We start from the raw sequence: 23,093 nt of genomic DNA on the forward strand, positions 1-23,093 counted from the left end.
GAATCTCTCCTGGGAACCAAGAATAATCTTCCAATACAAGGATAGAAAATTCTATTTCCCCTCACTCAATCCAGCTTCTGAGACATTCTACTAGTGGTTACTCGCCCTTTCCATGAAAGACGACAACAAAGTGTCTTGTGTGCTAACAATATAACTTAAAAAAAAAAAAAACTCTACATTTTTATAAAATTTGATTTAAAAAAAAAATAGTATTTCAAACAGTAGAGTCGCTAGAAGTACAGAGCTATCAAAAAAGTATACCCTTCACTTGGCGTCCCCGGCGCCTTCTGCTTTCTGTGACTGGACTGTGGAGGCATCTCGGTTTTTGGCAGGGTTGTTACCATCCTTGCCACCTTCTGCTTTCCCTTTTTTCCCTTTGGGAGGCTTCTCTCCCTTCTTTGCAGGGGCCTTTTTTGGCCTGGGCTCTGGTTTTGGAGGGGCAGGTTTAGCAGACAACCGTGCCGATCTCCTCTGTGGCTCATCCTTCACCTTCGCTTTGTCACCTTTAGCATCTCCTTTTGCCTTTCTCTTGGGCATGGTGGCCACAGTGTTTAGTAGATGGCTTTGCCGGCCCAAGGGGTTCTTTTGTCTTCCTCGCTGTTCCTAGAAAGATTTCTTTAACAAGACACAAAAAGTGTAAACCACGAAGGAAAAGACTGACAAATTCAGTTACATTAAAATTCAAATTTGACTGTATTAAAATTAGTAACTTGTGTATAGCAAAAAGATAGCATAAAAAGGTAAAAAGATAAGTTCCAAGCAGGGGAAAGATAGTCATAATACATATGAATGACAAAGGATCAGAGTCCAGAATGTATAAAGAATCCCTACAAATCCATGAGAAAAGGACAAAATGAAAATTTTAAAGCAATGGGCAAAAGTGTTAACAAGCATTTATTAGAAAAAGCATGAATCAATAATCAAAAAAAAAGTCAACTTTATTAATATGGGAAATGAGTACGAAAACCACAGAATATAACATTTCACATCCATCACATTGGTGAAAACTAAGTTGTCTGACAATACCAAGGGCTCAGCAGATGTGGAACAATTAAAACATATATGACTAGGGTGTGTGTTTATGTGGGCATAAATTAGTATGTGACATTATCTAAAGCATTTTTACTTCTAGGTGTTTACCTAGAGGAATTCTTGAAGGTGTGCACAGGAGACCCCTACAAGAATGTTTGTAGCAACCCTGTAATTTCAAAACCCTGGAAACCACCCAAAATTCTTTAACTATTTAAGAACGTATAAACACATTTTGGCAAAGTCTACGCAAAGGAATACTAGTCAGCAACAGAAATGAATAGATTACAGCTACATGCAAAAATATGGACTAATCTCAAGAACATAATCTTGAGCAAAAAAAAGCAAGCTGCAAAATATGTACAGTAGGGCTCCATTTCTACGTGTAAAACTAAATGACTTGTTTAGGCTATAGGTATGTACTAAAACTAAAAACAGCAAGGGATAAATATAAAAATCAGGACAACAGTCACCTCAGAGGGAAAGAGCCGGTAGTTGGAGAGGGGATGGGAGATGGTCCAGAGAGAAAGGGAAGGGGATTTCCTCCCCAAACTGGGGAGTGGGGGTGGGTGGGGCCGACACATGGATAATACTCCATTATTCTCTGTATTTTGCAGAGTAATTCTATGGGTCTGCTCAAGAATAAAAACCACTGGGTAGCCCAGAGCACAGATTCACGGCCACAAAGAATAGAAAGTAATCTATTTTGAATTTGGGTAGTTAGGACCCTGGCCCATTCACAAATACTGTGGGACTTTTTAAAACCTGAGGCCAAAACTAGCCACTACACCTCTGCCCTACTCTTGAAAATGTTTCCTGGGGAATTCTGTAACCCAGTGGCCTGCCCTACTCCACAATGTTTTATTTTAAGCAAAAAAAAAAAAAAAAAAAAATTATCTTTCTCTCAGTTACTCCAGTTTTGTTTTGTGTTTTTGCTGGACATCATTGTCTAGATATAGTGGGCAAACATGACCTTTGAGCAAACTTAGATTTTTATGTTCCTTGGCTAAAAAAGGCAACCACCTGTAAACAGTGCTAAAATATTAATTAATATATTTGTTCCCCATTTTTTTCATGATGACTAGATTTCTGGAAACTTTGCAGTTTTTCTTCCTTCTTGTGGAACAGAGGGAGAAATGAGACTTAGTATAAAGAAGAGGGAAGAACCAAAGTAGGATTGTGCCTTGAATCAGTCACTATTTCCCTTGGTACATTGTAAGGAACTTTGGGAACAGAGGTTACAATTGAGAGAAGAAACAGTTCTAGTCTGAGGTTGAAAAGCTTGCTCCCGAGGACATCCTTCCCTAGACATTACATGAATTTATGCCTAATTTACTCTCTCAAATGCACCGCTAAAGAAATGTTTGGGCAATTCTTAGAGAACAAAAGTTTTTTTTTTTTTTAAATCCAAAATCAAACATAATAAAGAAAAAAAATATTTAAAGAAAATAATTGAGAAGTATGCCAGAGATTGCATAAGTCAACTTTGGGGATGGTGATGGTGTGCGACAAAGGCAAAGACGGCTGTTCTTACAGTGAAGAAGCCAATATTGAGAGACAGTTTATGGCATGAAAAAATCACTTCGTCTAATATTAGGTTGACTTGGTTTGCACCTGTTGCTCTAGTATAATCATTAATAATGCTCCCTTTCACTCTCAGAAGTGTGCCAACTTGGACAATAAATAACGAGATCACCCTAAATATTCTGCATATATTCTTAGAGGTCTTTTTGTTACTAGAGAATGAGACAGGAAACCAAAGGGTGAGCTTTTGTTCTAGGACACACCTCCTTAAACAATGGATGGCATACTACAAATCTACACCATTCTCCTTACATCTCACTCCAAAATAGTGTTTCTTAGCCCGCGTCCTGTTGTGGGAATGCTTACAGTCTGTTTCCTAGGTTCAGTCTTCAAGTTTAATCCGCTGAAGGCCATCCCAAAGGCAGAGGGACCATGATCACATGTCAAATGCCAAAATACAGCAGGTGGCAATAAAGATAAATTCAAGGAAAACAGGACACTAGCTGGATTTTGTATCTCAGTTTATGCATATGGATTACTTCCCTGAAACTCACATTTAGGAAGCTTATCAGGAGACCAGGAGGCTGACCTTACAAATATAGGAGACAGATACACAAATAAAAGGAGTAAAAGGTCGTATCATTTTCATGAATGACAAAGAGGCTGGGGAGGGAGAGGGTCTCACCACAGAGTGGTGCTAATTTAAAAGAAATTATCTGAGATGGAGTACAGGGAATTTTTTTAGGGCAATGAAACTATTTTGTAAACTATCAACTGTAATGGTGGATACCGCCTCAAGGCAATATTCAGAATCCACAGTTGGTCCATTCCTTAACTTTGGGATCTATTTTTCTTTTTGATGGGGAGAGCAGAGGCCAAAGTGGAGGAAGCCTCAGCCCTTCGGTGTTCCTTCAGAAGAGGGTTCTCGAAGATGAGGCCTTGTAAGCTGGGGAGGGGAGGGAAGAGCCCAGGCCAGGGCAGCCCAACCCACCGCCACGACCTCTTCCAGGCCACAGCCCTGAGGGCCCAGTGCTTTCAAATACCCTCCTCGCCTTTCTTTTTTTCTGTCCTAGATTCTCCGTGGGGAATCTGCAGCCCAGAAGGGCCTTTGATCTCTGTGACCCCCAACTCCCGGATTCCGCCTTTCCCAGATATTCGCACTCGAAACCCAGGAGAGCTACGCAGCTATTCTGGAGAGTGGAAGGCAAGGCCTTCGGGGGCCGAGGTCACCTAATCACGACGAGGGCCAGACTGCAGGAGGGGTGCAAGTCTATGGACGGTGGCGGGACGACCCCCATTTTCCGGAGACGCACGCCTAGGCCCCCCAGGTACTCACCGGAGTCTCACGGCCGTCCGAGAGGCACGGGGCTCCCAGCTCTGGGCCTGCAGCGCAGGTGCCCTCGGCTGGGACAGGGCCGGCGCGGACTGCGAGATAGTGAGGAGACGACCGGAGCCCAGCACTGCGGGGAACAGGAAGGCAAACCAAGGCGAGGATGCGCTTCCGGGGCTGCGGGCGTCGGGCCGCCCCGCGTCGGAGCCGGGGACAGTTGGGTTCTCCCCTCGCGATACGTGCGTCCGCTTCCGAGGCCATCGGACCCACCTTGAGCAGCGTCGCCTCAGCACCACCGCCCGGGGAAAGCGAGACAAGAAAAGGGGAACGTATTTATGAAGGCGTGAAAAAATTTTTAAATAAATATAATTTCAAGGAATTGCATTAATAAGGGAAAAAGGGAAAACTGTTTCCGCCCGGTTTCGAACCGGGGACCTTTCGCGTGTGAGGCGAACGTGATAACCACTACACTACGGAAACCCGATGAGAAAGGTTCGTCTCAGCGGAACGATTCTCTCTACAGAACACGCCCCTTCTCCTCAGCCATTCTTCCCTCAATGCCCCGCGACTGGCGCAATGCCTGCAAATACGCGTGGTTAATACACCCGTGCTACTGTGTACCACTCTCCCAAACCAGAGAAGCCAATTAGATGAGTAGACCAAACCTCTGCAGCGTACAGATTTGAAGCCAAATTCTTAATAATTTATTCTGGAAATGACCGGATGAGGGAGGGCAAAAGAAAGACTTTAATTTTTATGAATGACGCTTCAGTCTTACTTTTCAATCTCGACTTCTTGATTTTAACCCATCCTTCAGTTGGAATAGACTGGAGAAGCGGAACGTGACACGGGAGCACACTTCTGTGGCTGCACTTTGGCTAGCGCCACCGCATGGCCGAACGCGGAATTTGCACCGCAAAGGAGTGATGACCCCAGCAGTGGTCGAAAGCGGCGCCTTCTCGCTCCTGAGACGTCCAAGCAAACCTCACCTTGCACAAATTTTCTAATTCCATTGAGTTCCTTGGCTATCGGCAGACGAAAGAAATAAAACAGCAGTGCGCATACCGAGCCAGCCAGGAGTCGAACCTGGAATCTTCTGATCCGTAGTCAGACGCGTTATCCATTGCGCCACTGGCCCTGCACGTGGGTGGCTAGCAGGCTGACATCTCTTCATCAGAAACCAGGCGGTGGCACTGGTCCGCTCGGTGGGGTCTGTGCCTGGGCCTGAAAGCCACTTTCTCCTGGCTGGCCCAGACACGCAGCGCGCGGTCTCCCAGGAGGCCCCTTCTGCATGCGTCCTGGTGTCTGTGCTCCTTTCTCTGTCTGTACCCACCGAAAATGGCGGTGGGAGGCAAGCCCGGCGCCCTTTCTGCCCCAATATGCTCCCTCCGTTCATATATTCATTCATTCAACCAGTATGACCGTTTAAGACACCGGAAATACACTCTTGAAGAAAATAGGGGTGATCCTTGCCCTCAAGAAGATTGTCTGGACGTAGCGAAGACAGTAATAAAGCATTAAATAAATAAAATAATGTTGATAAGTACTTAGAGAAGCAAAAAACGGGAAAGAGAATAGGAAAGCCGCTCACGAAAGGTGATGAATGACAGATAAATGCGGTAGTCAGGGGAAAGAGCGATCTAGAACAGGGGAATTCTCCAGGGCAAAGGCCTGGAGGTGGGAGCATGGTTGGGACATTCCAGCTGTGTCGAGGAGGCCAGTGCTCCTCGAGAAGAGTAGGAGACCTCGGGGAGTTGACCTCTGGCTTTCTACTCCCTTGTAAGGACTTTGGCTGTTACTCTGTAGGAAACTGGAAGCCGTTGTAAGGCGGCACTATATCTGACATTCTTTCTTGTCTCTCCTTGGGTAGCTGAAAATACTTTATTTCTAATATCTACTTAAGCAATACTCTGTGCTAAGCACCCTCACGGCATGCTGCTCATACCTCAGGACCTACATTTCAGAATTTGACACCTTTAAAAGAAGCGTCGTTAGCTGGCACACACAGGAATGTTCACTTGGTTGCTTTCTCAGGAAGTAAATCAGCGTCTCTAACGTATGCCTTTCAGCCTCTCTGTATTTCTGAGAAGGAATCATTATCTTCATACCTGATGAACATTGTAAATAAGTTTAGGGCTACTAAATGGAGTAAAACTGCCTGACGTTGAGAATATATACATGGTAACTAGAAAATCTTTGTTTTCAGTTCGTAAGGTTGCAACAGCCTTTAAGAAAAATATACATGCTCCCGTTTCTGCATACACGTTAAGGTAGATCTAGTTAGGGATTTTTCCCTAGATAATTAACAAGGTCTTCTGACCAGATTTTGTATAATGTACCCTTAGGGCACTTTGGTAGTTATGGACTCCATCGCAGAGTAATATTTACAAAGAAAAAAGAGAATACATACGATTTCAAGGGGAAATCAACTATATTGAGCTGTATTAGCAAAATATTAAAAATTTATGGTATAGTAATATTTGTGCTCCTTTATTAATGCACTAAATGACAATATCCAGCAGGAGGTCTAATAAATACTGTAATTTCAAAGCAGTAATGAGCATAAATAATATTTTAAGAAACTTGCATCAATGGTAATTTGATGTGAAAATATTTGTGATTGCCAATAGGGATAAAGTGAAAACGGCTGAAATATAACTGATTTGTTGCCTAAATTCATAATGAAAGAAAATACAAAATTTCAGTAACAGGTTAGTCAAAATAAACATTTGTTTCCCATCCAAGGTCACAGATTACCCCTTCCCCATTAGAAGAAAGGGATTGCTGTTCCAAAGAGAAGCTTGGAAACATGAACAACTGTGTCTGAATTTTCAGAAATGAAACTATGTGATCAGGCCACCCAAGATGGATGTTCTCCTGCTCTCTGTACATCCGCTGCTTGACCAGTCCCTGCTTCACCTACACCCTCCTCACATGACTGATCTTCCTTCAATCATAGAGCCTAATCAGTAAATGCCTATGTGCTGTCTACAGGTCCCAGCTAGTGATGGTTCTTATCTTTTGTTCAGAACATCTCCACCTTGATAGCTTATCAAAGGGGTGGTTAGGGACATGCTTCTCTGTTGGTTTCCCTGGAGACCAATGAGCCATCCTGAGTCAAATCCCCCTAAAACTGGTAACCTCCCTCTTTCTCTGGGAGCGAAGACTACTGACACGTCCTGCCCACCCGCTGTCTGCTGCACATGCTGGGGTATCGCTACAGGACCTCCCTTCAGATGCGTAAGCTCCCCCTATTCATTAAACCACTGATGTCTCTGTTGCTGACTGCAGCTTTTTCTTAGGTCTTGAGACTGGGCAAGTACAGGGCTTGCAGACCTGTGGAGTGCAGCCCAACAGAAGCAAACTGGGGTACCTCTTGGTTCTATTTTATCTTCGTCACATAACCAGGATGGGAAGGCCAAATTCTAGGGCGTTCCTGAAGTCACAGTTCCCATCTTGCACCTCTAAAATGGTCTTCAACTCAGCTAGCTGGAGGCTATGTTCTCCTCAGAGTCTGCAAAGAACTCCCTTTGTTTTGCACATTTTGAAAGCTTTTCTTGGCTGCTTCAAATTTCTCTGCAGTGTTCACGACCTGATATGAGCCGAGGCATGCTTTCATTTTGTTTTTCAAGATCTTCCTACCGGATCTTTCTTGAGAGTTCTAGTTTCCAGCTTCCAGTCTTTTCTTAAGTGGTTGTTATCAGTCAGAAAAAGAGAAACAAGGAGTCCAGGGGGAAAAAAAAAAAAAAACAGAACCAGTAGGAAAATATACACATATTTCTAGGAATTGGCTTATGAAATTGTGGGGACTGGCAAGTCTGAAATCTGTAGTGCAGGCTGGCAGTCTAGAAATTCTCAGACAGGAGCAGATGCTACAGTTTTGAGACAGAATTTCTTCTTTCTCAGGAAAACCTGCATTTTGCTCTTAAAGCCTTTCAACTGGTTGGATGAAGCTCACTTACTGAGGATAATCTCTTTTGCTTTTAGTCAGCTAATTGTAGATGATAACCACATTTACAAAATATCTTCACAGCTACATCTAAATTAGTGTTTAATTAAATAACTGGGCTTATAGACTAGCCAAGTTGACATGTCAAAAAAGCCATCACTGTGGGACTCTCCTTTTCCTCTGGGTCTCAGTGCAATATTCTTCCAGTTTCCTTCCCAAGCATATGGAAAACCGCATAGTCTGCCATTTCCATGTTTCTTTACATTAATAATGCAATTTACATGTAATAATGCCTGTGACAGCAATCTGCACCTTCTCCAATTTTGGATGTGTGGAACAGAGACAATGTGAGGGGCATTTCCATGGTCCCTGCTGGCCACACTGTGAACTAAGCAGAATAAAGTGTTCACACCCAGATTTCTGGACATGATTGCTCTTAGTCTCATTTTTCTCTCAAGACTTGTCTCTGGCTTTTCAAACAACTCCTTTGTCTTCCCTGAATTTCTGTGCACATTTTGACAGCTGCCAGTCAAAGGAAAAATACAAACCAAACACTACTGGCTTTGCTGTCTTTCTGAACATCTACCACTGTTTGGTCAAAGCCATGCTAAGCGTGACTATGCTGTGTATGATTATCTCAGTTTCAAGCACATTAATAACACGATGGTTAATTGTATACTATTAAAGAAATCGGTGCTTATATCATGGGGTCACAATCAAACAGTATGTTGAAGTCATGGACTTTCAATTGGTTTACCAAAGTGAGAAATCTAGCAGTCATGAATCCCTACCCCCTATCATGTTTATAGGCAGAGATCAGTGCCAAGTGCTGGCTTACAGCGTGCCAGAGAAATCCTCCAGTATTGATATAGTTTAAAAATACTGAAATGTTGATTTCAGCATTTTCACCACGACAACAGATTTCAAGTAAGCAGCCAATCATAATTACAGGTTTTATTTGAGAAGTTCTTTTCACAGCTATGGCAACAATTTGTAAACTCTTCAGAGTTCCACTAAACCCCTTTGTTCAAATTAAATTCCCAAGGACAGTTTTATTTTACAAAAAACAGAATAAATCTGGAACAGTTACAAATACACCAGGCCCTATGAAAATTCTGAAATTCTTGTGATGCTCTCAGTTTGACAGCTTATCAAACAGATAAATAAGGACAAGTTTTCAGACCAGAAAGCTTTTCTTCCTCTAGCTGCAGAGGAGAGGGGACCTCTCCTTTATTTCTTTTCAAAAGTAGGTTTTAATGATGAAATCTTGAACTTTTTAAGGTGCGACTCTGGAATTCGATTAGCTAACATTATAAGCAAGAAGCGAGTGGGTGGAACCCAATTTTATGGAAAGAAATGGGGTAAGGAAGGACTGGAATTTTAATTAAAATCCGTGCAATAAAGAACATAGTAGTTTGCTTCCTGCAAGGACCAGTCTTTGATGTAAATGTGTCACACGACCCAGAGGAGTTTTCTCGTCTATATATGGCCTGATTCCTCTCCTCCGGACGCCCCAGTTCGTATATCATCCAAGGAAGCAGGAACTGCTGAACTCTTGCCCTTCCTGGCAGTTTCTCCAAGACTCCTCCGGCGCAGCCCGAGGGTTCAGGCTCGCGCCCGCATTTCCCACACTCCAACCCTGCTCAGAGGAGATTCAGTTTTCCTATGGCTGCGCGGTCTTTTAGGTCTTTGGTGGCGAAGCAGAGGTCCATCCTTAGTGTCTGGGAAGCCATCTGAGCTGTTCTTGCGCCTCAGCAACCAGAAAATAGATGCAAAAAAACAGAAGTAAAGATCCTTCCTTTTCTACGTCAATTTGGAGGTCAGTGAATGTGCTGGCTCCGTGGCTTAGCTGGTTAAAGCGCCTGTCTAGTAAACAGGAGATCCTGGGTTCGAATCCCAGCGGGGCCTTTTTTTCGGGGGGCGTTCTCCTGCTTTTCAAAGGAGATAAGGAATCAACATGCAATCAATCTTAAGAGTAAACTTTTCCTATAGAGTTTTACAAAAGTATTTTATATAGGTCTGAGGGTGAGACAGCCTTATTGTTTACAAAAAAAGACAAAGATGAATTTGTTTCTTTTTCAGAAGAATTTCTACCTTTCTTAGTGTTTCTACATTTTTATGACACCTAATATTTTTTAGTAAGTACTAAATGGAAATCAGGGAAAGCATAAGGCAAAATCACTAGATTTAAGCAGCATCATTATCTCTGGCCATTCTATTCTTTTTTTTTCTGGGGAAATCCCAAATAGATGCACTATCATAATTTGCAGGCAATATTTTTAGCAAGATCAACCTCTGGAATGATTGATAAATGTGTTGTTGAAAAGGCTTCATCATCTCAATTTACAGCAGCCACTAAAATCCAATCATACAACACAAGTTGTAAATAACTATTTTGAAAGATGGTTTTGCACTCCAAGTTTTTTGGGATGGAAAAACAAAGAGAAAAATATTTATCACCATAATTTCAGAAAAGAAGCTGTCAGGAAAGAGCATCCATTTTATTGTGTATCATAGAATGAATAGACCATGGAAAGTGGCAAACTTGAAGTTGGCAGCATCCCGCCTGAGGTGCCTTCTTCCAAACTCTTCAAGAGAGTCAGGAAACAAGAGAAGTGGAAAAGAGGTCTGGAATTTTACTCATAGCTGGACTTCTTTACATAGAAACTCAAGACCAGGCAAATGATTTTCACTGTAACTGTTACCCTCTTACTCATTTCCCAAGACCAAGCCCCATCACCACCTGACACAGAAAGTTTCACCAACTTGGCTTTTACCTTCAGGGCACATTATTTTATGTAGATGATCAAGGTTGAAATATGATCTCCTGTTTTATTTGCAGAAACGAAGTATCCCAATACTTTGAGGAACTAGTTCAGGAAAGGATGTTACTTTTATGGAGACTTTCTCTACTCACTCTGTGGCTTAATTCCCCACCTTTTTTATAGGCATCACACAACAATGAAAAGGCTCAATAAAAATTCAATTAATAATCTAGTTAAGAAGGAAAAAGGGAATTTTATTTGAGTTAAACTGAGAATTATAATCCAGGAGCAGACTCTCAGAAAGCTCCGAGAACTGTTCTGCCTGTTAGAAGTCAAAGGCACACTCACACATTTTTAAGACAAAGGATAGTACATCAAAATGGCATACTGATATTTTACATAAAATTCACCAAGGGCACATAGCCCAGGTAAGCCCATACAAAATGAGCAGCAAGTCTCCATGACTCCCTAGGGAACTGGGAAAGAATGCTATTCTTTTAAGAAATTACATTGCTAGTATTAGAAGAAAAGGGGTAGGGGCAGGGAGGAATGATCTTTATGGTGGATCAGTCACTCACATTTTTGAGGTGCTCTGGTTAATGTGAAATGCAGATGCATACTGCACAATAAGGAGGGAGGAAGGAGATTCAAACAAACACAGGGAGAGAATCTTATGTTTAATTTTCTTCTCCTGCCTTAAAATATAAATATCAGCAAATGCAGACTTTTTTTTCCCCACATCCTCATATCTTTTGTGCAAGAAAGCTTTTTTTCCAGGCCCAGAGTACAGATCTTCCTCAAATGGTGAGGCCAGCTGGGTCATGGTGTCGATGTTAACACTAGACCACGCCAACATCCTGTTATCAAACTTGCCTTAACCTTCACCCTTCTGTTCTATCAAGCTCCACGAATGCCTTTTCAGGTATGCTTCCAGCCAAGTGACCCTCAATAGTTTGCCCCATCTGTACTATTGAGGTAGTAGTAAGGGCTACAGAAACTATAGTATATTGCAGGCAAGGAATCTAACCATCTCTCCTAAAAGCCTAAAAATCTTCCTAAATCTTCATATATCAATCACGAAGGTGATTTATGTTTACAAGTGGAAATGGTTTGCCATCAAATGCTTATTTATCCACCCAGTGTCTAACATGCGGCAGGCACCATGCTAAGCACAGGTGATGACTAATGAAATTGAAGAAAGGCAATTAAAAAGGAATCTATAAATAAATAAAACAAAGGAGGGGCCCGGCGCACATCAGTGATAATTGAGGAGTAACATTCATTCAACTCCTTGAATGTGGAGGAGAGAGAGGGACAGACAGACTAAAATTAGAGACAGTGAAAGGAGATTAAAATAACTAGATCTTAAACTGTCTTCTGGGTACAGAGTGCTTTCATTCTAGAGCTCGGATAGTTTCTTAAAAAAATAATTGATTATTCCACTGTGGGAACTTGGGGGGAAAAGGTAGGTGTATTATATAGTGTCATTTTACAATGTAAAAAGCTCTTGTCAGGAGTGGGATTCGAACCCACGCCTCCAGGGGAGACTGCGACCTGAACGCAGCGCCTTAGACCGCTCGGCCATCCTGACTTGCTGTAAGTTGTCCCTGCTCAGATTTCCTTTCCGTGTCTGTGTGAATACTAGTCTCCCCTCCACCCCCTTCTTCTTTTTTCTTTTTTTCTGAGGATGTGGAATTCTTCGGTTAAAAAAGTGAAACGATTAGTTCGCGAACGGCCCCGGACGCCGATTCTGGGTGGAGGAATGAATCCCGGGTTGCCGGCGCCGCCGGGGTCGTCTTCTGAATAAGCTCAGATTCGATTCCAGGTTGCAGCGGGCGGGGTGGCGCAGGGCTGCATCCTGTAGAGTAAGGGCACTTTCTCTCCATTCTGGACAGAATTCTAGTTTAAATAATGGCATCCACGTTGCTAGAATTGCCTTGCTTCTAGAACTGACACCTTCTCCCTGAGGTTTTAGGCTATCCAGTTTAGTGCTGGTTAAGGCCCAGCCCTCCGGCGAACGCCAACTCCTCCCTCCTGTCCTTTCTGCTGTTTAAATCTCCCCTCCGGGGTTACCCTTGGGACCGGTGTAAGGGGACTAGGGTGTCTCGCTTTCTGTTCTGAATTCTCTAGCTGTACATTGTGGACTTGTGGACTTCTCTGTATGGCTGGTATACTGTTCTCAAAAGGAGCATCAAGCCGAGACCAGTCCTGCCTTTCACTTTCTACTATCTTCCATTGATTCATACGGTTTTCTTAAATCTGTTTATGTCCAGCAGAACTACCACATTTGTCTCACAAAAAGCTTCTGTTATGAAACACTCCTCAAAGAGCGTTTGGTCTAAGTGCTTTGGACTAAACAATATAGATACAGATTCTTTTTTTTTAAGGAGAGGATAAACCCAAATATTGGCATTGATTATATTTGAGGGATGAGATTCTGAAATATTTTTATTTTAAAAAATATAAATTTTTTATTTTTTTAATTTTATTTTTTATTGAAGTGTAGTTGATTTATAATGCTAGTTTCAGGTGTGCAGCAAAGCGATTCACTTATGCATGTATTTATACAAATATAGTTTTCTTTTTAGATTCTTTTCCATTATATATTATTTCAAAAAATTGAATATAGTTCCCTGTCCTATACAGTAGGTCTCATTTCCACTTTTTAAAATAAACTTTCATATGTATTCAGTGGGGAAAAGACTATTTCTGTTTTAAATTTTAAAATGAGGCAAGAGTAAATGTGCATGTAGTTGGGAGTGGGCTCAGAGCTTTCGAGAGGGAGATTTGAGGAGACATGAGTGCTGTCTGGAAGCAGAAGGGACAGATGAATTGAGATATGCAGAGAGATGGCATGCAAGAGCTGTTGTTGATTTGGCATAATAGCAGTTGTGCAGTTATTTTTCATTTAATCTGAATATCTGAGCCCAACTATCTCACAGAATCTCTGTTAAACAGAGGCAGATACTTTCAAACTTTCAAATGTGATAACCAGATTTGGCATTTGGTTTGTGAAATGAAGTCTGTTATTATTGTTTCAGTAGCATTTATATTTTTAAGTTGATCTTTAGCTGTGGGGCAAAATGTTTTTGTTTCTGATTTAAAAGTAAAATCAGGTCTTGAAAATCCTCCAGTTAATTATTTGTGGTGGTAGAAGAGAGGCCTTTCCTATGCTTCTAAATTCACAGAATCATGGATTCTGCCTCAGCTGACTAGTAAGGCTTTGGCAGCTTGGGTATAGCCTGGGGGTAGTGGAGTTCTGGGTTCAATCCCTAGTGCTTCCTTGCAAAACAATAATTAGAAGAAAAAACAAAACAAAACAAAACAAAAAACAGGCTGTGGCAAACCATGAGCAAGGCCACCTTTCTTCTCTCTTGGAAGATTTGAAAATAAAACCAGAATGCAAGATTGATCATTTCCTCCAGGCACTGGTAGCTAGTGCCAGCTGAGAAGGGAGCCTCAAGTCTCATCAGATAAGTTCTCCCTCAGGGTGCCTCATGGAAAGAGGTAGAGCTGGGGGGAAAAGGAAGGACACAGATATTTCCTAAGAATCTACTCCCAGCTCAGTACTGCACTTGGTAACCGTTTTCCTTGAAGATTGTGGGGAAATAGGTAGGGGAGGGAGGTTGCAGAGTTAATTAAAATCTGTGACTCTTTCTCTTCCTACTCTTAGAGAGGAGTTCCTGTGGCAACCCCAGCTATTCTATTACATTTCAGGATGCACATTGTACATTAAACCAGCAAAACAACTGCCTTAAGTTCTCAAGTATTTTTAAAGAAGTTTGGACTTTTTCTGTTTTTGGTCTTTTTTCCTTTCTTAAAGTATAGTTTGAACACAAATGAATACTTTTAAAGAAGGAGTGAATGATGTTCTTCTTCCAGGAGTACGGTGTTGGGTGGGGGGCATGAGGTGGGCCGTGTGTGTGGGGGGGGTAGTGTTTGAGGAAGGGGCAAGGAAAGGAGGACACTGAGTGCTGGGGGGGTCCATGAAATGATGGAGGGAGGTTTCTGTCTGGTTCTCCAGTGCAGGCCTTCATTCCAAGTAGAAGGCGGCAGGCTTAGTTGCTTTCTTTTCTTCCCCTGACCCTCTATTTGCCTAAGAATCTCTGAGCCAGCGGGTCCTACCTTGGTAATTTCTCTAAACAGTTTTCTGAGCTCCAGTCACCAGATGAACTTATACAACTGTGAAAGAAACTGTTTGCTCAGTGAAAGAAGTCTTGGACCGAGAACAAGGACCCCTACTTTCCGGTCCTGGTTTGGGCACGTACTCTGTACCTTTAATCAAATTACTTCATTTCTCTTGGCTCCAGTTTCTTCATCTCTGAAAGGAGGCAGCTGGAGTAAATGTCAACAGTTGCTTCTCTTCTGTTACATTTTCTTCTCAACCCTTTCCCAAAGTAAGACCTCTGTGATTTCCTGATTCATGAGCTTGTATGCAGGTTCATTTTTAAATAGTCTGGGACGGGGGAGGACATAGCTCAGTGGTGGAGCACATGCCCAGCATATATGACATCCCATGTTCAACCCCCAGTACCTCCATTAACCATGAAAATGTAAGTGGGTCCCAAGTCAGTAGGAAGAAGGCCAAAATCATAACCAAAACCTAAATGGAGGTGGGGCCTGGGAGCTGACAGTGACAAAAGGTGGCTGATGGAATATTGTCATTCTTGTCCTATTTCACTTAGTATATAGTGAATGTGTTGATAATAGACTGGTCTGGTGTTCAGAATTTCTACCTAAGAGTCATGATCCTCTTTTGTCATCCTCTATGAGGGTAGCAGGTAGACAGAAAACTTACAAAGTTGGTTTTTAGCTGAATCATGAGAAATATAATGAGTGCAGTAATGGATTACTTCCATTCCATGTTAGTAGGAACATGATGTAGAATTTGGAGTTCTTGTTGTTTGGTGAGTTGAGCTCTGATTGCGATGATTTCTCAGCGGGAGGCATACAGAGGAGGTGATTTCCCACCACTTGGTGAACCTTTGGAGACTCCCATTCTGTCCCTTTGGGCAGCAGAGCTGGCTGATCTGCATTAAGGTCAGCTCTGTGAGGGGGACTAATCCTGATCCTTGCTTGGGGCAACATAGGGGAAAGTGGGCATCTCACCGAACTATGAGGGCCTTCAGGTAAGACTCCAAAGGGCCATTCCTCTAGAACAGTGTTTTCCAAAAATGACCCAAGTTTGTTTTTCCAACTACAAGGCACTACTAGTAAAATTTCTTAAACATTTCCTCCTCTTGGAAAAGGACTGTTAAAATTTGAAGAGGTGGCTTCACTCAAATACACCAAGAGTCAATTACCTCATTAGTAGTAGAAATGGAGTCACCACACAAACAGAGGCTGAGGGCAGATGGCCATTGGCACTGTGGCCTTTTTGTAAGCAGCAGGACCCTCCAGGGACAACAGCCCCCTGTGCTGCCTGCCCTGGTGGCCCACTGCCATCAGGTCTAGCTTAGGATTGGTCTTGGATACACAGACCACACTGCTTTCCCTTGCAGGCTTCCTTCCTCTGTTTTTGTTTCAGTTCCACTTGTCTGGATAAAGAAAGGAAGGGGCAGATGCTGCTTTTAACAATAGAATGACATTTATTAAGTGGTTAAGACCATGGGCGACTGCTAACCTGGAAACCGGAAGAACACAGTGGAAATGGGAAGTGGGAGCCTGGGTAAATCTGTAGTCCTTAGCAAAATGAGACACACGTATACAGAAGGGTGCAAGTCCAAATAAGTGCAAGCAATCTAGCTGTGCTGAGCACAGTGACGCAGCCGTCAGGGGACCCTGAGGAGAAGTAGCACGTAGGAAAGCTGGGTGGGGACAGAGTGAAGGGTGGCCTGGTGTGGAAATTGATGGTGGTTGAAGCTAATTAAAGGTGTGGTTGAGGGAGTTGAAACCAAATGTTGGGAGAAGGATTGAGAGAGCATGAGGCTGAGACAATGGCTGATAAATTGGTGCTATCACTGAAAGATGAGTCTTGGAAATGCCACTGAAATGGAGAGATTCTAGATCAAAAGGAAGAAGAGAACTGGGAAACTTGTGGAGTTGACAAAGGGAGGCTGGAATGAGCCCCAGGCAAGGGAGAAATGGGGGTGGGGGGGTGCAGAGAGGGAAGCAGGGCTGAGGCAAACACCACCTTTGAATTTTATTTAAAATTCTCTCCTCTATCACACATTCTGTCTGGCCTCCTAGCCCTGCTCATTTCATCTCTTCTTTACTCCCCTTCCCAATTGCTCAGATCCCACCCTGCAGGACATGACTTAGAAAATTTGAGATACAAGCCCTAAAGCTCTATGGCTAAGCCAGATGCTCATCATGGGCCTGAGTTCACCTTACTTTCCTCTATTATCACATCGTCTCCAAGTTCCTTTAGGGGATTTTAGCCTCTGATCTTCCCTTCCTGGGACCCTTTGGGTTTTCTGCTTGCCTAAAATCTGTTCCTCTACATATCCTTACTATGGACACCAAGATGTTTCTGTCACAACCCTGTGCCAGCAGCCTAACCCCAACTTGATCCCTCAGTTTCAAGTTCCTCCCTATAGGATTTAGCGTCAAGGGAGAGGAGAACGCAAGATGCAGTTTGAGTCACCTCCCCACTCCCTGAATATTGATACAGAAACAGATTAGGAAGGTCCTACACCCCACACTCTCTATCAGCAGCAGCACAACCTTCTCAAGACTAACTACTCCCTACCCAACAGGAAGAAACGGGGGCTGGGGAGAGCTGGCAGGTGAAGTCTCGGGGGTGATGGAAGAGAAAGGTAAGAGCAAAGGGAAACAGCTGAGCTGCGATATTCCTTAGGATACCCCTTGACTGGGCGGGGGAGGGATTAGTTGAGAACGGAGGGTGCCAGTCTCCCCAGAGGCAGAGTCCCCCGCCACGGGGGACAGTGGAATCTCCTTAGAAAGGTCCTTGGCATCAGCAACTACTGTGACTCCTTCAAGCTCAACAGTGATTGGGCAGATGGTCAGGGGCTTTTTACCACAGGACCACAAGCAGAAGAAGGGCCGGAGGGGGCCAGAGAAAGAGGCATTGGAGAAAGTATAGATGTGGGATCCGTCAGTCATGTTGTAGAAGGAAATGTCTCCTGACTCATAGTCTAGGAAGATCCCAACCTGGCGAGGGGGTCCCGCCAGCGGGAGAGGGGTCCGGAGCGGGGTGAGAGCCCAGTATCCATTTCCATACAGCTCCACAGCCCAGAACCCGTTCTCAGGGGTCATGGGGTCAAATCCTTTCTTCATCACGTTCTCCCTACACACCCCGATCGCCCAGTCAGTCCTGTCTCCCACCTCCACCTCCCAGTAATGTCTCCCTGATGTGAAGACTTCACGACCCAACACGCAAGGCCAGGAGTCAAATCTGTCTGGTGTCTCAGGCAGTTTCTGACGTGAATCCTCCAGTCGGACAGATTTTGAATCGTCGTACAGAAAGAGGTGAGGGTGGGCGGTATCTGGATCCAGAGTCACATCAACTAGAGACAGAGAGAAAGTGAATCTGAGCATCAGTGAGTGTTGGTGGTTGAAAGAACTATTCTTTCTTCTCCAAAGAATTAGAGAACTATTCTAGCCATTGACAGGTCTCTTCAGGAAGGGAGCTGTTTGGCCTGCTCAGCTGTCTCTAGTCCTCATTACTAAAATGTGTTATTGTTTTTATTTCCAAGTATTGTAGGACTTTGGATCCCTGCTGGGTAGAGCCTCCGAGCCCTTGAGATATTCAGAGACACTGACCTGCATGCAATGTAGCCTTTTTCCATTCTGCAATGAAACAGAGAAAGAGAGAGAGAGAGAGAGTTATTGACATGTTTTATATGAAGAGAGAGAAAACTCTGTGGATGAAACCATGACAAGAACATAGAACTTACTGAGCTCTTCCAGGAGTTCCTCTGGAAAACAAACAAAAAAATACCTCAGTGACCTTCTAAGGGAGGGGACAAAACAGGTGTGAGAAGCACACAAAGGAATAACGGTTTGATTCATGACTACCTGATTATTCAAACATTATCAATAAACGGAGAATAAGGATTATGCTTTATTTTCTAAGAACTGGGCAGGAAGTTCCTACTGGCTTGGGATCAGATCTTTAACCATTACTGGGAAACCAAGTTAAAAGTAAGGATAAAGTCTGAGACTGAGTAGTGAATAAACGTCAGGTCTATTATCTCAATTTGAGTTGGTTTTGACTTGTCTTGCACCTGAAACCTCTGTTGTTTTTCATATTGGGTACCACTGACTTCAGGAGCCTTATAATATCCTATGACTTTTAGAATTTTAGAATCAATTATCTTCCCATTGGCAATCATACTAAAGGACTTAGATCCAACTCCTCTCAGAAGCACTTCTGACAAGTTGACTGGGATTCTATGACTTACCTTTAGAGTTGAATTCATTCTTCTTCTGTCTGAATCTTTCCTTGTATAGCCTCCAAGTGAAAAATATGGACCCAATTGTAAAAAGTCCTAGGACCATCAAAATGACAGCCGCAGCAACCATCCAGGAAGTGAGCCTTGGGATGGAGGGAGCTAAAACAAAATCCCCAAGAAGGACATTTGTTGAGAAACTCTGAGCAAGTCCAGCTCCTCTCCTGATTCCAAAGAGGACTGGAAGAGAGAATGACCTAGACTGCTCCCATTTCTCTCATGGCAAAAAGAGTCCCTCCATTGCCACTCTGAACGCTTCAGAAAAATTTTGATCCTAGTTAAGAGAGAACAGAGAAAGAGAAAGGAATGAAGATGAACAAGAGTCATTTGGGGACAGGATCTGTGAAATAAACAATATAATGGATCAATTCATGTTGTTAAGGAAATTTTTCTTAGCTATCAAGGCAGGATGGGAGCCAAGGGGATGAGGGAAGTAAACAAGGAAGGGGAAATTTCACCTCTGTGCAACAGAGTGGGACTCAGTGACTAAAGAATAAGGAGAGATGTCTGCCTGAACCAGAGGTAGTGGGGTGGAGGGGGGAATAAGGAGAAAATTTGCTTTCGTAAGGACCCCAGAAACTTAGACAGAGCTCCAGCATGGGATGGGGAGGTGGAGGGCAAAGGTGGAAACAGGAGAACTACTGAAGTCTTCCTGTTTACTCAAGGAGAGAAGGCTCTGCATCAGGAAGACTCCCAGAGACAGAGTGTCTCTATCTAAGATAGATCTCCTAAGATGGAAAACCTGGAATTTCTATGAGATCTAGGTAGAATGTATGCCTTCAGAATCTCTACTTTTCTAGTGAAGTTGGTGGAGCTCAGTGGGCAGGAGTTGAGGTGTGGAAAGCTTAAGGTGAGGAAAGTAGACAACTCTGCCATGAGGTTCCAGCTGGGTAGGTGTCCCATGTGATGTGGCCCTGAAACTGTGTCAAAAAGGAACCCAGCACTGGTTTCACTGACCTGGTATGGAAATCTCTACTTCCTTCTCCTGGTCGAGAAGGAGGTTCCGGATACAGCAGGACACATTCTTCATAGAGGGGTCCCTGATGATCACCGAAGCTGCCACTGTGAACAGGCTTTCTTCATCAGGTTTCCTGGACTCTGACATGGATGGAAACACCTCTCCCTTGGGAGTTCTCCACTGCACCTGGGGATCTGGGTACCAGCCCACTGAGGTACACTCCAGCCTGATCTCTCCACTCTCTTGAACTTCCATACTGATGTGAGGATCAGAGCCCAAGGCTATGGAGAAAGAAGTTGGCTTTACTCCCTTAGTGGACACCCTTCTGGGATCCTTATAACCATAGGGCTACACAGTTTGAGAAAGAGAAGCCCAAGGGGATGGGAATGAGAGGCACTCATCTCCATATTTTATTACACAAGGAAACTGAGGTATCAATAAAGGGACTTTCATACACCTTATCAGAGGGGGATGCATGTTGGGATTTAGTGTTTGAAATGTGGGCAGGAATTTGATGGGCAGACATGGGGTGCTGGTCCCATCAGCAGGAACAGCAAGACAGATGGCTTAGGGGTGGGTTAATAAGTCTAGGCTAGGAGCCCCAGAGATGGGCAAGAGCTCTGTGGTTGGAAGTATTATGAAAAGACTTCACGTAGGAAAAGAACTAAGACTGAGCATTTAAGGATGAACAGAGAAGGAATATCCTTGAGGAGAAGGGGGATTGGAGGTTCTCTGCACTGAGATTGTAGCTGACAAGTTTCCTTTACCTGTGATACCAATTCAGAAAGTCTCTTAAATGGTTTCAACTTCACCTTCCCCCTACACAATTGCATTCTAACATTAACAACATGAAGCTGTTTTTCCTTTCTGTTCAGCCTAATTATTTTCTTACAATTCCACAAAGTACAGAAAACCACCAAGCTGCAGAAAAGAGTTCTTTAAACAAATCTCCATAACTATTGGTTTAAATTCATATGCTAAATTGTGTATACATGAGAGAATGTGTATTCTTTTCATGAAAAGGGCTGCCACCTTCAGCAGATTCTCTAAGGTGTCTATCACTCATAAAAGGTAACAACAGTTTCATGATATCCAATCTCTAGGGTTTTATAGCCACCCTTTAAGATACTTCCCTGTTATCTATGATGCTGCCACACGGGGCATCCTGTTGTGAGGCAGGGACCCAGATTTCACCCAGGTATTTTTCAAACTTTATCTTTATTTGAATATATACATGAAAAACAATTTACTTGTATATCATACATTGTAGGGCAGTATGAGGCACAGTAATAATACCTTATAAGTATCTAATGCCTTTAGAATTGACAAAGCAGTTTCTCATACATTCTCATTGTATTTCATTCTTGCAAATTGTTTGATAGGTGCTTCCCTAGTTTCCCAGCAAGAATATAGCTCAGAAAGAAATTGGCTTGAAGCCACTCACTAGGAAGTGGGAAAGTCATACATCAAAGCATCCTTTCCTCCTGAATGCTTAGCTGGGAGGGTATAGCTCAGTGGAAGTGTGTGCCTAACATAAACGAGGTCCTGGGTTCAATCCCTAGCACTGCTATTAAGAATAGATAAATAAACTTGGTTACCTCCTCCCCAAAAAAGTCCCCTTGAGTGTTTACCATTTTCCTTATCGTTTCATTCTGAATTTTGGCTTGAAGCAAAAAAAATAAAAAATAAAAAATAAAAAAATAAAAAAGGAAACAAAAGCAAAATCTTTCCTGGATAGATCCTTTAAAAAGTAGCCAAGTCCTATGAACCTAGGAAATCAGTCCTTGGCTACTGATCTACACTGAGCCTCAAAGTATGCAGTGGGGTTGTCACCAAAGCCTTAATGTAATGGTGAAAAATAGACACAACTTAAATGTTCAGCTCTAGGCTTTGATTAAGCCAATCATGGTGTACTAATAGAAGGAAATGTTCATCAGCCGTTACATCTTACATTTATTTAATTAATAACATGGGGAAATGCTTATCCTATAATTGAGAGGACAAGGGAGGAACTCATTGAAATAAAACTTCACTCAGAAATGTAATTCGCTGCTCCTTCTCCACTCTCAACTCAAACCCCCTTCCTACTCATCTGCAACTCTAGGCCTGCCCGCCCCTTCCAACCTGAAAGGGATTTGGGGGGTGAATCTGGTGGTTTCCAAAGTAACAGGTTCAGAGGAAAATATATACCGCAAGGAGTCACGGGAGAAAGTCAGAATCAGGGTACTCACCCGCCACCTTCAGATGCACGATGGCCTCTTCGTAGTTCTCGTCCTGCCTGAAAAAGCATCGGTACTCCCCGTCGTCAGAGGCCTTGACCTCATGTATCCTCACAGCGACGCGCCCCGCGGTGATGTCGTGGTCCACCAGCGTCGCCCTCCCCCGGTACTCGGCCATCTGCTCCCCCGCCTGCTCGCGCGCTTCGCGCCGCACGAACACCGCGGGCGAGAGCTTCTTCCGGGACCACCGCAGCTCCATGCGCTCGGCGCTCGCGTTGGGGGAGAGGTGACAGGGCAGCTCGGCATCTTCACCCACCAGCACCACGATGGGCTCCGGGGGTCCAATCACCTCAAAGGGAGCTGCCAAAAAACCAGGAGGGTCAGTGAGAATGTGGAAGTGGGAATCGAGGACCGATACAGACCAGGATCCCGCCAAAGGGCGGAGACCCCCCCCCCATTTCTCTTAGGACCCTCGTGAAGTCGCTAAGGAGAACCAAATGGGATTGTTTATATTTACTGAGAAGTTTCTAGCATTCATGCCAGAGAGAGAGAGAGAAAGGAGAGACCTACCGGAATCCAGCTGGGGCAGCTGGAGGAGAATGAAGATGAGCAGAGACCCGAGGAGACAGGAGTTTGGGAAGCCTGCCATCTCCAGCCTTTCTGGGCAGCAACTTCAGCCTAGGAGAGAGATGAAGGTATAGGAGGTAGCTATATGTTGTCTAGTGCTTCTCCCGCATCCTCCTGGCACCTCTTTCCAACTTGGAAGGAGTCATTTGCACTTGAAGCTTCCTTCCTTCTTACCTCCCATCACAGTGAGGACTTTGAGTCCATGCTGTCGTCAGCAAGGGCCCACCCACCATCCTAAGTTTAGTCTACAGCGTCTGTATAAAACAACAAAATGGGCC

At 43.6% G+C, this 23,093-nt stretch overlaps 2 protein-coding genes and 4 non-coding genes across 6 annotated transcripts; 1 reads left to right on the top strand and 5 right to left on the bottom strand.

The window, feature by feature from the left end:
• Positions 1–133: 133 nt before the first annotated feature.
• On the bottom strand, positions 134–4,119 carry HMGN4 (high mobility group nucleosomal binding domain 4). The gene is made up of 2 exons (XM_031688274.2): positions 3,890–4,119; positions 134–615 (listed from the first exon to the last, which is right to left on the bottom strand). The coding sequence occupies exon 2, from the start codon at positions 535–537 to the stop codon at positions 265–267; it is 273 nt and encodes a 90-aa protein (XP_031544134.1). The 5' UTR covers positions 538–615; positions 3,890–4,119; the 3' UTR covers positions 134–264.
• Positions 4,120–4,290: 171 nt separating this feature from the next.
• Positions 4,291–4,363, bottom strand: TRNAV-CAC (transfer RNA valine (anticodon CAC)). Its single transcript has one exon. It is a non-coding gene; the product is annotated as a tRNA-Val (tRNA).
• Positions 4,364–4,948: 585 nt separating this feature from the next.
• TRNAR-ACG (transfer RNA arginine (anticodon ACG)) lies at positions 4,949–5,021 on the bottom strand. Its single transcript has one exon. It is a non-coding gene; the product is annotated as a tRNA-Arg (tRNA).
• Positions 5,022–9,666: 4,645 nt separating this feature from the next.
• Positions 9,667–9,740, top strand: TRNAT-AGU (transfer RNA threonine (anticodon AGU)). The gene has a single exon. It is a non-coding gene; the product is annotated as a tRNA-Thr (tRNA).
• A 2,365-nt stretch (positions 9,741–12,105) lies between these two features.
• TRNAL-CAG (transfer RNA leucine (anticodon CAG)) lies at positions 12,106–12,188 on the bottom strand. The gene has a single exon. It is a non-coding gene; the product is annotated as a tRNA-Leu (tRNA).
• Positions 12,189–16,171: 3,983 nt separating this feature from the next.
• BTN1A1 (butyrophilin subfamily 1 member A1) lies at positions 16,172–22,837 on the bottom strand. Its single transcript, XM_006218918.3, has 7 exons — positions 22,759–22,837; positions 22,201–22,548; positions 19,969–20,250; positions 18,964–19,113; positions 18,457–18,477; positions 18,323–18,349; positions 16,172–18,066 (listed from the first exon to the last, which is right to left on the bottom strand). Exons 1-7 carry the CDS (start codon positions 22,835–22,837, stop codon positions 17,393–17,395), a joined length of 1,581 nt encoding a protein of 526 aa, XP_006218980.1. The 3' UTR covers positions 16,172–17,392.
• Between the last annotated feature and the right edge of the window lie 256 nt (positions 22,838–23,093).

Source organism: Vicugna pacos, chromosome 20 (genome assembly GCF_048564905.1).
Source record: "Vicugna pacos chromosome 20, VicPac4, whole genome shotgun sequence".
Classification (NCBI taxonomy): Eukaryota; Metazoa; Chordata; class Mammalia; order Artiodactyla; family Camelidae; genus Vicugna; species Vicugna pacos.

What these genes read in the sequence shown, in the direction of transcription:
- HMGN4 (XM_031688274.2), bottom strand. Translation starts at nt 537, where the DNA reads ATGCCCAAGAGAAAGGCAAAAGGAGATGCTAAAGGTGACAAAGCGAAG.
- BTN1A1 (XM_006218918.3), bottom strand. Translation starts at nt 22,837, where the DNA reads ATGGCAGGCTTCCCAAACTCCTGTCTCCTCGGGTCTCTGCTCATCTTC. An exon ending in CGTGCATCTGAAGGTGGCGG is followed by an intron (nt 20,251 to 22,200) that starts GTGAGTACCCTG and finishes CTTTCTCCATAG; the next exon opens with CCTTGGGCTCTGATCCTCAC. An exon ending in GGAACTCCTGGAAGAGCTCA is followed by an intron (nt 18,350 to 18,456) that starts GTAAGTTCTATG and finishes GTTTCATTGCAG; the next exon opens with AATGGAAAAAGGCTACATTG.